Source organism: Ranitomeya imitator, chromosome 4 (genome assembly GCF_032444005.1).
Source record: "Ranitomeya imitator isolate aRanImi1 chromosome 4, aRanImi1.pri, whole genome shotgun sequence".
Taxonomy (NCBI): Eukaryota; Metazoa; Chordata; class Amphibia; order Anura; family Dendrobatidae; genus Ranitomeya; species Ranitomeya imitator.
In genome coordinates, this window is record NC_091285.1 from 38,839,083 (window position 1) to 38,853,010 (window position 13,928).

Genomic DNA, 13,928 nt, shown 5'->3' on the forward strand with positions numbered 1-13,928 from the left:
CAATTCTGAATTATTATGATTATGTAGGTTACATAGTTACATAGTTATTAAGGTTGAAGGAAGACTATAAGTCCATCTAGTTCAACCCATAGCCTAACCTAACATGCCCTAACATGTTGATCCAGAGGAAGGCAAAAAAAAACATGTGGCAAAGAGTAAGCTCCACATTGGGGAAAAAAATTCCTTCCCGACTCCACATACGGCAATCAGACTAATTCCCTGGATCAACGCCCTATCAAGGAATCTAGTGTATATACCCTGTAACATTATACTTTTCCAGAAATGTATCCAGTCCCCTCTTAAATTTAAGTAATGAATCACTCATTACAGCATCATACGGCAGAGAGTTCCATAGTCTCACTGCTCTTACAGTAAAGAATCCGCGTCTGTTATTATGCTTAAACCTTTTTTCCTCCAAACGCAGAGGATGCCCCCTTCTCCCGGTTTCAGGTCTATGATTAAAAAGATCATCAGAAAGGTCTTTGTACTGTCCCCTCATATATTTATACATTAAAATAAGATCACCCCTTAGTCTTCGTTTTTCCAAACTAAATAGCCCCAAGTGTAATAACCTATCTTGGTATTGCAGACCCCCCAGTCCTCTAATAACCTTGGTCGCTCTTCTCTGCACGCGCTCTAGTTCAGCTGTGTCTTTCTTATACACCGGAGACCAGAACTGTACACAGTATTCTAAATGATCGAACTAGTGACTTGTATAGAGGTAAAATGATGTTCTCCTCATGAGCATCTATGCCTCTTTTAATGCATCCCATTATTTTATTTGCCTTTGTAGCAGCTGCCTGACACTGGCCACTGAATATGAGTTTGTCATCCACCCATACACCCAGGTCTTTTTCATTGACGGTTTTGCCCAGAGTTTTAGAATTAAGCACATAATTATACATCTTATTACTTCTACCCAAGTGCATGACCTTACATTTATCCCCATTAAAGCTCATTTGCCATTTATCAGCCCAAGCTTCTAGTTTACATAAATCATCCTGTAATATAAAATTGTCCTCCTCTGTATTGATTACCCTGCAGAGTTTAGTGTCATCTGCAAATATTGAAATTCTACTCTGAATGCCCCCTACAAGGTCATTAATAAATATGTTAAAAAGAAGAGGGCCCAATACTGACCCCTGTGGTACCCCACTGCTAACCGCTACCCAGTCCGAGTGTGCTCCATTAATTACCACCCTTTGTTTCCTATCCCTGAGCCAGCTCTCAACCCACTTGCACATATTTTCCCCTATCCCCATTATTCTCATTTTATGTATCAACCTTTTGTGCGGCACAGTATCAAAAGCTTTTGAAAAGTCCATATACACTACATCCACTGGGTTCCCTTGGTCCAGTCCGGAACTTACCTCTTCATAGAAACTGATCAAATTAGTCTGACATGAACGGTCCCTAGTAAACCCGTGCTGATACTGGGTCATGAGGTTATTCCTCTTCAGATACTCCAGTATATCATCCCTTAGAATGCCCTCCAGGATTTTACCCACAGTAGAGGTTAAGCTTACTGGCCTATAGTTTCCGAGTTCAGTTTTTGTTCCCTTTTTGAATATTGGCACCACATTTGCTATACATTTGTGTTCAGGATCACCATCTCTTGGCTAGAGTGGATAGTGTCTAACATGCTGTCCATTGCCTGGTGTCAGGTGAAATCTGTCACTAGCAGCAGAGGCACCACAACAGATTACAGTATGTGGGGGCGGGTCTTCGTGTCTGTACAGGAAGAGGCAGGTCTTTGTCTCTGTACAGGATGTGGGGGCGGGTCTTTATCTGTGTACAGGATATCGGGCCGGTCTTTATCTCTGTCCAGGATGTGGGGGTGGGACTTTATCTCTGTACAGGATGTGGGGGTGGGTCTTTATCTCTGTACAGGATGTGGGGGCGGGTCTTTATCTCTGTACAGGATGTGGGGGCGGGTCTTTATCTCTGTACAGGATGTGGGGGCGGGTCTTTGTCTCTGTACAGGATGTGGGGGCAGGTATTTATCTCTACAGGATGTGGGGGCGGGTCTTTATCTGTGTACAGGATGTGGGAGTAGGTCTTTATCTCTGTACAGGATGTGGGGGCGGGTCTTTATCTCTGTACAGGATGTGGGGGTGGGTCTTTATCTCTGTACAGGATGTGGGGGCGGGTCTTTATCTCTCTACAGGATGTGGGGGCGGGTCTTTATTTCTGTACAGGATGTGGGGGTGGGTCTTTATCTCCGTACAGGATGTGGGGGCGGGTCTTTGTCTCTGTACAGGATGTGGGGGCGGGTCTTTGTCTCTGTACAGGATGTGGGGGCAGGTATTTATCTCTACAGGATGTGGGGGCGGGTCTTTATCTGTGTACAGGATGTGGGGGTAGGTCTTTATCTCTGTACAGGATGTGGGGGCGGGTCTTTATCTCTGTACAGGATGTGGGGGTGGGTCTTTATCTCTGTACAGGATGTGGGGGCGGGTCTTTATCTCTCTACAGGATGTGGGGCGGGTCTTTATTTCTGTACAGGATGTGGGGGTGGGTCTTTATCTCCATACAGGATGTGGGGGCGGGTCTTTATCTCCGTACAGGATGTGGGGGCGGGTCTTTGTCTCCGTACAGGATGTGGGGGCGGGTCTTTATCTCCGTACAGGATGTGGGGGCGGGTCTTTATCTCCGTACAGGATGTAGGGGCGGGTCTTTATCTCTGTACAGGATGTGGGGGCGGGTCTTTGTCTCTGTACAGGATGTGGGGGCAGGTATTTATCTCTACAGGATGTGGGGGCGGGTCTTTATCTGTGTACAGGATGTGGGGGTAGGTCTTTATCTCTGTACAGGATGTGGGGGCGGGTCTTTATCTCTGTACAGGATGTGGGGGCGGGTCTTTATCTCTGTACAGGATGTGGGGGCGGGTCTTTATCTCTGTACAGGATGTGGGGGCGGGTCTTTATCTCTGTACAGGATTTGGGGGTTGGTCTTTATCTCTGTACAGGATGTGGGGGCGGGTCTTTATCTCTGTACAGGATGTGGAGGCAGGTCTTTATCTCTGTACGATGTGGGGGTGGGTCTTTATCTCTGTACAGGATATGGGGGTGGGTCTTTATCTCTGTACAGGATGTGGGGGCGGGTCTTTATCTCTGTACAGGATGTGGGGCGGGTCTTTATCTCTGTACAGGATGTGGAGGCAGGTCTTTATCTCTGTACAGGATGTGGGGGCGGGTCTTTATCTCCGTACAGGATGTGGGGGCGGGTCTTTGTCTCCGTACAGGATGTGGGGGCGGGTCTTTGTCTCTGTACAGGATGTGGGGGCAGGTATTTATCTCTACAGGATGTGGGGGCGGGTCTTTATCTGTGTACAGGATGTGGGGGTAGGTCTTTATCTCTGTACAGGATGTGGGGGCGGGTCTTTATCTCTGTACAGGATGTGGGGGCGGGTCTTTATCTCTGTACAGGATGTGGGGGCGGGTCTTTATCTCTGTACAGGATGTGGGGGCGGGTCTTTATCTCTGTACAGGATGTGGGGGCGGGTCTTTATCTCTGTACAGGATGTGGGGGCGGGTCTTTATCTCTGTACAGGATGTGGGGGCGGGTCTTTATCTCTGTACAGGATGTGGGGGCGGGTCTTTATCTCTGTACAGGATGTGGGGGCGGGTCTTTATCTCTGTACAGGATGTGGGGGCGGGTCTTTATCTCTGTACAGGATGTGGGGGCGGGTCTTTATCTCTGTACAGGATGTGGGGGCGGGTCTTTATCTCTGTACAGGATGTGGGGGCGGGTCTTTATCTCTGTACAGGATGTGGGGGCGGGTCTTTATCTCTGTACAGGATGTGGGGGCGGGTCTTTATCTCTGTACAGGATGTGGGGGCGGGTCTTTATCTCTGTACAGGATGTGGGGGCGGGTCTTTATCTCTGTACAGGATGTGGGGGCGGGTCTTTATCTCTGTACAGGATGTGGGGGCGGGTCTTTATCTCTGTACAGGATGTGGGGGCGGGTCTTTATCTCTGTACAGGATGTGGGGGCGGGTCTTTATCTCTGTACAGGATGTGGGGGCGGGTCTTTATCTCCGTACAGGATGTGGGGTGGGTCTTTATCTCTGTACAGGATGTGGGGGCGGGTCTTTATCTCTGTACAGGATTTGGGGGTTGGTCTTTATCTCTGTACAGGATGTGGGGGCGGGTCTTTATCTCTGTACAGGATGTGGAGGCGGGTCTTTATCTCTGTACGATGTGGGGGTGGGTCTTTATCTCTGTACAGGATATGGGGGTGGGTCTTTATCTCTGTACAGGATGTGGGGGCGGGTCTTTGTCTCTGTACAGGATGTGGGGGCAGGTATTTATCTCTACAGGATGTGGGGGCGGGTCTTTATCTGTGTACAGGATGTGGGGGTGGGTCTTTATCTCTGTACAGGATGTGGGGGCGGGTCTTTATCTCTGTACAGGATGTGGGGGCGGGTCTTTATCTCTGTACAGGATGTGGGGGCGGGTCTTTATCTCTGTACAGGATGTGGGGGCGGGTCTTTATCTCTGTACAGGATGTGGGGGCGGGTCTTTATCTCTGTACAGGATGTGGGGGCGGGTCTTTATCTCTGTACAGGATGTGGGGGCGGGTCTTTATCTCTGTACAGGATGTGGGGGCGGGTCTTTATCTCTGTACAGGATTTGGGGGTTGGTCTTTATCTCTGTACAGGATGTGGGGGCGGGTCTTTATCTCTGTACAGGATGTGGGGGTGGGTCTTTATCTCTGTACGATGTGGGGGTGGGTCTTTATCTCTGTACAGGATGTGGGGGTGGGTCTTTATCTCTGTACAGGATGTGGGGGCGGGTCTTTATCTCTGTACAGGATGTGGGGCGGGTCTTTATCTCTGTACAGGATGTGGGGCGGGTCTTTATCTCTGTACAGGATATGGGGGTGGGTCTTTATCTCTGTACAGGATGTGGGGGCGGGTCTTTGTCTCTGTACAGGATGTGGGGGCGGGTCTTTGTCTCTGTACAGGATATGGGGGTGGGTCTTTATCTCTGTACAGGATGTGGGGGCGGGTCTTTGTCTCTGTACAGGATGTGGGGGCGGGTCTTTATCTCTGTACAGGATGTGGGGGCAGGTCTTTATCTCTGTACAGGATGTGGGGGCGGGTCTTTATCTCTGTACAGGATGTGGGGGCAGGTCTTTATCTCTGTACAGGATGTGGGGGCGGGTCTTTGTCTCTGTACAGGATGTGGGGGCGGGTCTTTATCTCTGTACAGGATGTGGGGGCGGGTCTTTGTCTCTGTACAGGATGTGGGGGCGGGTCTTTATCTCTGTACAGGATGTGGGGGCAGGTCTTTATCTCTGTACAGGATGTGGGGGCGGGTCTTTATCTCTGTACAGGATGTGGGGGCGGGTCTTTATCTGTGTACAGGATATCGGGCCGGTCTTTATCTCTGTCCAGGATGTGGGGGTGGGACTTTATCTCTGTCCAGGATGTGGGGGCGGGTCTTTATCTCTGTACAGGATGTGGGGGCGGGTCTTTATCTCTGTACAGGATGTGGGGGCGGGTCTTTATCTCTGTACAGGATGTGGGGGCGGGTCTTTGTCTCTGTACAGGATGTGGGGGCAGGTATTTATCTCTACAGGATGTGGGGGCGGGTCTTTATCTGTGTACAGGATGTGGGAGTAGGTCTTTATCTCTGTACAGGATGTGGGGGCGGGTCTTTATCTCTGTACAGGATGTGGGGGTGGGTCTTTATCTCTGTACAGGATGTGGGGGCGGGTCTTTATCTCTCTACAGGATGTGGGGGCGGGTCTTTATTTCTGTACAGGATGTGGGGGTGGGTCTTTATCTCCATACAGGATGTGGGGGCGGGTCTTTGTCTCTGTACAGGATGTGGGGGCGGGTCTTTGTCTCTGTACAGGATGTGGGGGCAGGTATTTATCTCTACAGGATGTGGGGGCGGGTCTTTATCTCTGTACGATGTGGGGGTGGGTCTTTATCTCTGTACAGGATATGGGGGTGGGTCTTTATCTCTGTACAGGATGTGGGGGCGGGTCTTTGTCTCTGTACAGGATGTGGGGGCAGGTATTTATCTCTACAGGATGTGGGGGCGGGTCTTTATCTGTGTACAGGATGTGGGGGTGGGTCTTTATCTCTGTACAGGATGTGGGGGCGGGTCTTTATCTCTGTACAGGATGTGGGGGCGGGTCTTTATCTCTGTACAGGATGTGGGGGCGGGTCTTTATCTCTGTACAGGATGTGGGGGCGGGTCTTTATCTCTGTACAGGATGTGGGGGCGGGTCTTTATCTCTGTACAGGATGTGGGGGCGGGTCTTTATCTCTGTACAGGATGTGGGGGCGGGTCTTTATCTCTGTACAGGATGTGGGGGCGGGTCTTTATCTCTGTACAGGATTTGGGGGTTGGTCTTTATCTCTGTACAGGATGTGGGGGCGGGTCTTTATCTCTGTACAGGATGTGGGGGCGGGTCTTTATCTCTGTACAGGATGTGGGGGCGGGTCTTTATCTCTGTACAGGATTTGGGGGTTGGTCTTTATCTCTGTACAGGATGTGGGGGCGGGTCTTTATCTCTGTACAGGATGTGGGGGTGGGTCTTTATCTCTGTACGATGTGGGGGTGGGTCTTTATCTCTGTACAGGATGTGGGGGCGGGTCTTTATCTCTGTACAGGATGTGGGGGCGGGTCTTTAAAACCCTTTCTGCTCTTCTGTGTATCATTCTGCATACAAGCATAGCATAGATTTGGGCTTTCAGTTGAGGGCTGGGAAGCGATTGGACATTGGCAAGTTCAATGCATGTTGGGAAGTGAGGGGAAGGAAATTCAAGCACTTATGTATTGGAAATTGAAGCATTATTGTGCTGGCAGAATGCTTGACAAAGAGGAAGCATCATTTAACAGATATAAATATTTTCAATTTTACAGTAAATAAAGAGGAAACCAGTTGATGGTTCAGTAAGGGAAACTCTTCTGTTTATATTGCTTATAATTTTTTTAGTACAATGCATTAACTATACGTTATCCCCTAAAAGTGGACATTTTGTCATGTGTTTTTAATGTATCTTCATAGGAGTAAGATCTTTGTTTTGTTTTTTTCATACAGCGCTTTGCATTTCCTGTTTAAGATCGAAGTATAAGATCTAGATCGAAATGATAAACCTCTGGCTGTTTGCAGCTACCACTAGAGGGAGCTTAGGAGCCCACCGGTGCTGAATATATCATGAATAGAGGTCTGCAGAATTTCAACTTGACCAAATTTTCATGTGAATTCGGCTGGTGCACCGATTCACCCCAAATAAATTGCTGTGAGGGGAGGGAAGTGGTTAAAAAAGAAACAAAACCCTTACACTCACCTTTCCTCACCAGTTATTACACATCCGTTGGCTCCTCTCCAGATCACTGGTCCTCAGCATCTGCCCTTTTTTTCTTCCATCACTCCATTCTGTCACTGAGGCCTGTGACTGGCCTCATCAGATCATGTAGAGGGGGCGAACGTCATGACGTGTGTCACCCACCCAAACGACTTCGTGAAACCAGTCACTGGCTCTGTGCTGAGGACTGAGGAGCTATGGCTGCAGAGGCACGGTACGTATAAAGTGACCGAGGGCGGTAGCCATGGGCGAGCTGCTGCTCCATAACACCCTGGCAATTTACAGGAAAAACATATCCCGGTCCCAATGTACTGTGTAGTGTGGGGTGTATCGCACTTGTAGGCCGCAGACCTCCGCTGTCTCCTGGCCTCCATGTTCCGGAGCTGCCGCACATGACTCAGGGGACAACACATATAAGTTTACAGGACAGTTCAAGTTCATCAGATTGTATCACGCAGTATCGGGCACAGCACCTCTCATTTCTTGTTTCCCCAAATCAGCACGTGCTCAGCTTTACTATCCGTGCTCCTCCTGGACTATCCCTACATTTACTGGCTCTGTCAGCCCCAGGGATTTTCAACTCTTAGGCCGGCGTCACACACAGCGTAAAACAATACGGTCCGTATATTACGGCCGTAATACGCTGAAAAGTCCCGAAAAAAAGTGGTCCGTAGCTCCTCCGTAGGCAGGGTGTGTCAGCGTTTTTTGCGCATGGCATCCTCCGTATGTAATCCGTATGGCATCCGTACTGCGTGGTTTTCTCGCAGGCTTGCAAAACCGACATACCGCTATAGAAGTGATCCATGTGTCCCAAAAAGAAAAGAAAATATATATATACTGTCTATATATATATATATATATATATATATATGTCAGTAGACACATATACAGTGGCGTAACTACAAAGTGAGGGGCCCCGATGTGAACTTTCAAATGGGGCCCCCCCGCGCCAAAATATTTCCCACCGAAATTCACATTTTCCCTATTCATTTCGCACACTATAGTCGTGTTGCAATGTTGTGTAGTCTGACCTAATACTGCCCTGTACTCGCTGAGAAAAATGATTTTATAACTAACATGTCCCTATAGTAATATGTCCTCCCTCGCTCTAATTCCAAGCGCACTCCCGGCGTTTGAACTCTGTGTGCTGTTTCTTCCTGGTATGACGCTGCAGTGCGTCATTTCCAGACCTGTGCAGTGTGGGGGTGTATTGGGTGTACTGGTCGGCTCTGGAGCATACGCACTGCACATTCTGACACTGGCAAGTACACGCAATACTCCCCCACAGTGCACATGCTGGGCTCTGCCCACAGCCATGTACAGCCCGTACACACACGGCTTCGCTCCGAGAACCCGTACACACACGGCTCCGCTCCGTACACCTTGTACACACGCGGCTCTGCTCCGTACACCTTGTACACACACGGCTCCGCTCCGTACACCTTGTACACACGCGGCTCCGCTCCTTACACCTTGTACACACGCGGCTCCGCTCCTTACACCTTGTACACACGCGGCCCCGATCCCTACACCTTGAACACACGGCTTCCCTCCGAGAACTCCGTACACCTTGTACACACGCGGCTCCGCTCCCTACACCTTGTACACACGTGGCTCCGCTCCCTACACCTTGTACACACGCGGCTCCGCTCCCTACACCTTGTACACATGCGGCTCCGCTCCCTACACCTTGTACACATGCGGCTGCGCTCTTTACACCTTGTACACACGCGGCTCCACTCCTTACACCTTGTACACACGCGGCTCCGCTCCTTACACCTTGTACACACGCGGCTCCGCTCCTTACACCTTGTACACACGCGGCCCCGATCCCTACACCTTGAACACACGGCTTCCCTCCGAGAACTCCGTACACCTTGTACACACGCGGCTCCGCTCCTTACACCTTGTACACACGCGGCTCCGCTCCTTACACCTTGTACACACGCGGCTCCGCTCCTTACACCTTGTACACACGCGGCCCCGATCCCTACACCTTGAACACACGGCTTCCCTCCGAGAACTCCGTACACCTTGTACACACGCGGCTCCACTCCTTACACCTTGTACACACGCGGCTCCGCTCCTTACACCTTGTACACACGCGGCTCCGCTCCTTACACCTTGTACACACGCGGCCCCGATCCCTACACCTTGAACACACGGCTTCCCTCCGAGAACTCCGTACACCTTGTACACACGCGGCTCCGCTCCCTACACCTTGTACACACGTGGCTCCGCTCCCTACACCTTGTACACACGCGGCTCCGCTCCCTACACCTTGTACACATGCGGCTCCGCTCCCTACACCTTGTACACATGCGGCTGCGCTCTTTACACCTTGTACACACGCGGCTCCACTCCTTACACCTTGTACACACGCGGCTCCGCTCCCTACACCTTGTACACACGCGGCTCCGCTCCCTACACCTTGTACACACGCGGCTCTGCACCGTACACCTTGTACACACGTGGCTCCGCTCCATACACCTCTTACACACGCAGCACCACTCCATACAGCCCATACATACACGAATCCGCTCACCTCTTTCACCCACGGCTCAGCTTTGTACACACCTGACTCCGCTCCGTACACCTTGCTCCACTACATACATACACGGCTCCGCTCTGTACACCTTGTACACACACGGCTCTGTTACATAAACATCCCCTCATTCAGCACCATGACAATCAAGCACAGCAGAGTCCTGCATAGTGCATACACTGAGGCCACTGATCATGTGACCCCTGACTCCTCCCCTCCTGTGACCTCATCACAGGTCCTGTGCGCATAGAACAGGTAGGTGTGTGTGTGTGTGTGTGTGTGTGTGTGTGTGTGTGTGTGTGTGTGTGTGTGTGTGTCAGGTGTAAGCAGCACATCACTCACCAGCTAATGCCTGCCATCTCTCCAGCTTCAGTCAGTGACACGCACAGCCCTTCTGCTAGGTCACATGTCCTTCACGGACACGCCCACTCGCCGCACACTGCTGAAAGTCTGGGGAAGCTGTGGGCGTGGCCAGCAGGATGCGTGCGTGACTTGTCTCCTTCCCCTGCTACTTGTTTGCTGGACTGGGCGGGCCCTGAAAACACTGTGGGCCCCGTCGCAGTCGCGACCCCTGCGGCCGCAGTTGTTACGCCCCTGCACATATATGTATATATATTAATATTTATTCCAGCGCTATACAGCTTGAAAGCCGGTAATTCAATTACCGGCTTTTTCCTTCTCCTTCCTAAAACCCGACATGATTTGAGACATGGTTTACATACAGTAAACCATGTCTTCTCTCCATTTTTTTTGCAGATTCCACACTACTAATGTCAGTAGTGTGTATCTGCAAAATTTGGCCGTTCTAGCTCTTAAAATAAAGGGTTAAATGGCGGAAAAAATTGGCGTGGGCTCCCGCGCAATTTTCTCCGCCAGAGTAGTAAAGCCAGTGACTGAGGGCAGATATTAATAGCCTGGAGAGGGTCCACGGTTATTGGCCCCCCCCCTGGCTAAAAATATCTGCCCCCAGCCACCCCAGAAAAGGCAGATCTGGAAGATGCGCCTATTCTGGCACTTGGCCACTCTCTTCCCATTCCCGTGTAGCGGTGGGATATGGGGTAATGAAGGGTTAATGCCACCTTGCTCTTGTAAGGTGACATTAAGCCAGATTAATAATGGAGAGGCGTCAATTATGACACCTATCCATTATTAATCCAATTGTAGTGAAGGGTTAAATAAAACACAAACACATTATTTAAAATTATTTTAATGAAATAAAAACAATGGTTGTTGGAGTATTTTATTCAACGCCCAATCCAATCACTGAAGACCCTCGTTCTGTGAGTAAAAAAACATAATAAACCAACAATATACTTACCCTCCGCAGATCTGTAACGTCCAATGATGTAAATCCTTCTGAAGGGGTTAAAACATTTTGCAGCAAGGAGCTGTGCTAATGCAGGCTGCTCCTCGCTGCAAAACCCCGGAGAATGAGGCTAAATATAGATCAATGAGCTATATTTAGCTTCATTTGCGGTGAGGCGCCCTCTGCTGGCTGTTCATAGATCGTGGGAAATTACCTAGAAAGCCTGGGAGCTAAATGTTTTAACCCCTTCAGAAGGATTTACATCGTTGGACGTTACAGATCTGCGGAGGGTAAGTATATTGTTGGTTTATTATGTTTTTTTACTCACAGAACGAGGGTCTTCAGTGACTGGATTGGGCGTTGAATAAAATACTCCAACAACCATTGTTTTTATTTCATTAAAATAATTTTAAATAATGTGTTTGTGTTTTATTTAACCCTTCACTACAATTGGATTAATAATGGATAGGTGTCATAATTGACGCTTCTCCATTATTAATTAGGCTTAATGTCACCTTACAATAGCAAGGTGGCATTAACCCTTCATTACCCCATATCCCACCGCTACACGGGAATGGGAAGAGAGTGGCCAAGTGCCAGAATAGGCGCATCTTCCAGATGTGCCTTTTCTGGGGGGGCTGGGGGCAGATATTTTTAGCCAGGGGGGGGGGGGCCATTAACCGTGGACCCTCTCCAGGCTATTAATATCTGCCCTCAGTCACTGGCTTTACTACTCTGGCGGAGAAAATTGCGCGGGAGCCCACGCCAATTTTTTCCGCCATTTAACCCTTTATTTTAAGAGCTAGAACGGCCAAATTTTGCAGATACACACTACTGACATTAGTAGTGTGGAATCTGCAAAAAAAATGGAGAGAAGACATGGTTTACTGTATGTAAACCATGTCTCAAATCATGTCGGGTTTTAGGAAGGAGAAAGAAAAAGCCGGTAATTGAATTACCGGCTTTCAAGCTGTATAGCGCTGGAATAAATATTAATATATATACATATATGTGTCTAATGACATATATATATATATACCTATTCTATGTGTACACATTTATTCTACCTATTCTTCTGTAAGCTGTCAGTGTGATTTTACTGTACACCGCACTGAATTACCGGCTTTTCTCTCTAACAGCGCTGCGTATTTCTCGCAAGTCACACTGCTTGTCCGTGTGTAATCCGTATTTTTCACGCTTCCATAGACTTTCATTGGCGTATTTCTTGCGCAGTACGGTGACAAACGCAGCATGCTGCGATTTTGTACGGCCGTAGAAAGCCGTATAATACTGATCAGTAAAATACGGCAAATAGGAGCAGGGGCATAGAGAATAATTGTGCCGTATTTTTTGCGAGTTTTACGGACGTAGATTCTGCGCTCTTACGTCCGTAAAACGCGCATGTGTGACGGCGGCCTTAGACATGAAATTTTAAAACTAAAGTTTTTAAATTGTTTTCTTTTTGTTACTTTTGTCACACTTAAAAAATAATAATAATAAAATCTTGGGACAGGTCCCCCAGCATGTCTATATATTTTATCTCTCAAAATTAGAAATGGGATATGAGGCGAGGAGCTTTGGGAGATCATGGTGCACCCTAATAAAATTTGGCAACTGCTCCGTAGCTCCTGCACCCTTGCTATACCACTGGTGAGCCGATTTTGATGAATCGGTCCCTATTGTTTTTTCTTTTTAGGTTCTTTATTTTCTATTACATTTGTATTGTTCATATATAATTCCTTGATTGGTAAGAAATAATTATTTCCTATTTTGGGGTTTATATAACATGGTCCGATGTCATCCCTTCCCTTCTACGTTACACCTTTACTTTTCTTTTGCAGGTATTACTTCACAGCGAACAAAAGTCAAAGTGCGGTAACGATAAGAGTGACGCCCTGTGAATCGCCCATCCTGTGGACGCTGTCCGTCCTCTCCACTCAGGGTATGATATGGCATTCAATAATGATATCTTACAAACAGGACATACAGATTTGATACATACTGACATGTCACTGAATGGATGAATTCAGGGTGTTATTTAGGGTTACAAAAAAGTTCTACTTATTCTTTGAGAAACAGCGCCACTCCTGTCCACTGGATGTGTCAGGTAGTTCAACTCGTTCACTTGAAAGAGGCTAAGCTGATTGTGGATAAGAGGGCTGTTGTTTCTGGAAAAAAATATCAACTTATTCATTACACTACACCAGGGAGGAAAGCATTAGTCCCTCCAAAATCACAAGTTGTCACCTATCCATATATTATAGTATAAATTGCTGATCACTGGGGGTTCGATCGTTGGGATTCCCATTGATACTAAGAACGAGGCTCTGCCAGAGAAAGCAGGGTACATCCCTCTTTTGTTTTCAGCAGTCCCTTGGACAATTGCAGTTGAGGCCAAGCATATGCCCTCAAGAATGGGCACTGCAGAACCCTATTCTTGGGGTTCAGGAGTTCCATTATTGGGATTGCTTGGGATTCCAGCAATCGGAATCTAGAGATCAGCAAGATATTATGTTAAGGATAAGGGAATAACTTGCAATTTTGGGGAAAACACCTTTTAACCACAACACGTCCTTGAATCAGCAGGGAGGCAGGCATTAACCACTACCGTAGACTACCAGGGAAGCCAACATTAACGTTAAAGGCCTCCCTCCTTATACATTAGAACATCTATCTCGCCCAGCCACTAATATCCCAAAGAACAAAAAGATTGTCCATATTCTACAGGTAGAATCCTTTTCTTTCC

At 48.4% G+C, this 13,928-nt stretch overlaps 1 protein-coding gene across 1 annotated transcript in view; it reads left to right on the top strand.

Annotated features, from left to right (window-relative positions):
* LOC138675409 (protein NDNF-like) overlaps positions 1-13,928 on the top strand; it is a 31,210-nt gene that overhangs the window by 13,544 nt on the left and 3,738 nt on the right. The window contains exon 4 of the mRNA XM_069763556.1: positions 13,024-13,124. Within this exon, the coding sequence (XP_069619657.1) occupies positions 13,024-13,124 (101 nt within the window). The remainder of the gene's footprint in view (positions 1-13,023; positions 13,125-13,928) is intronic.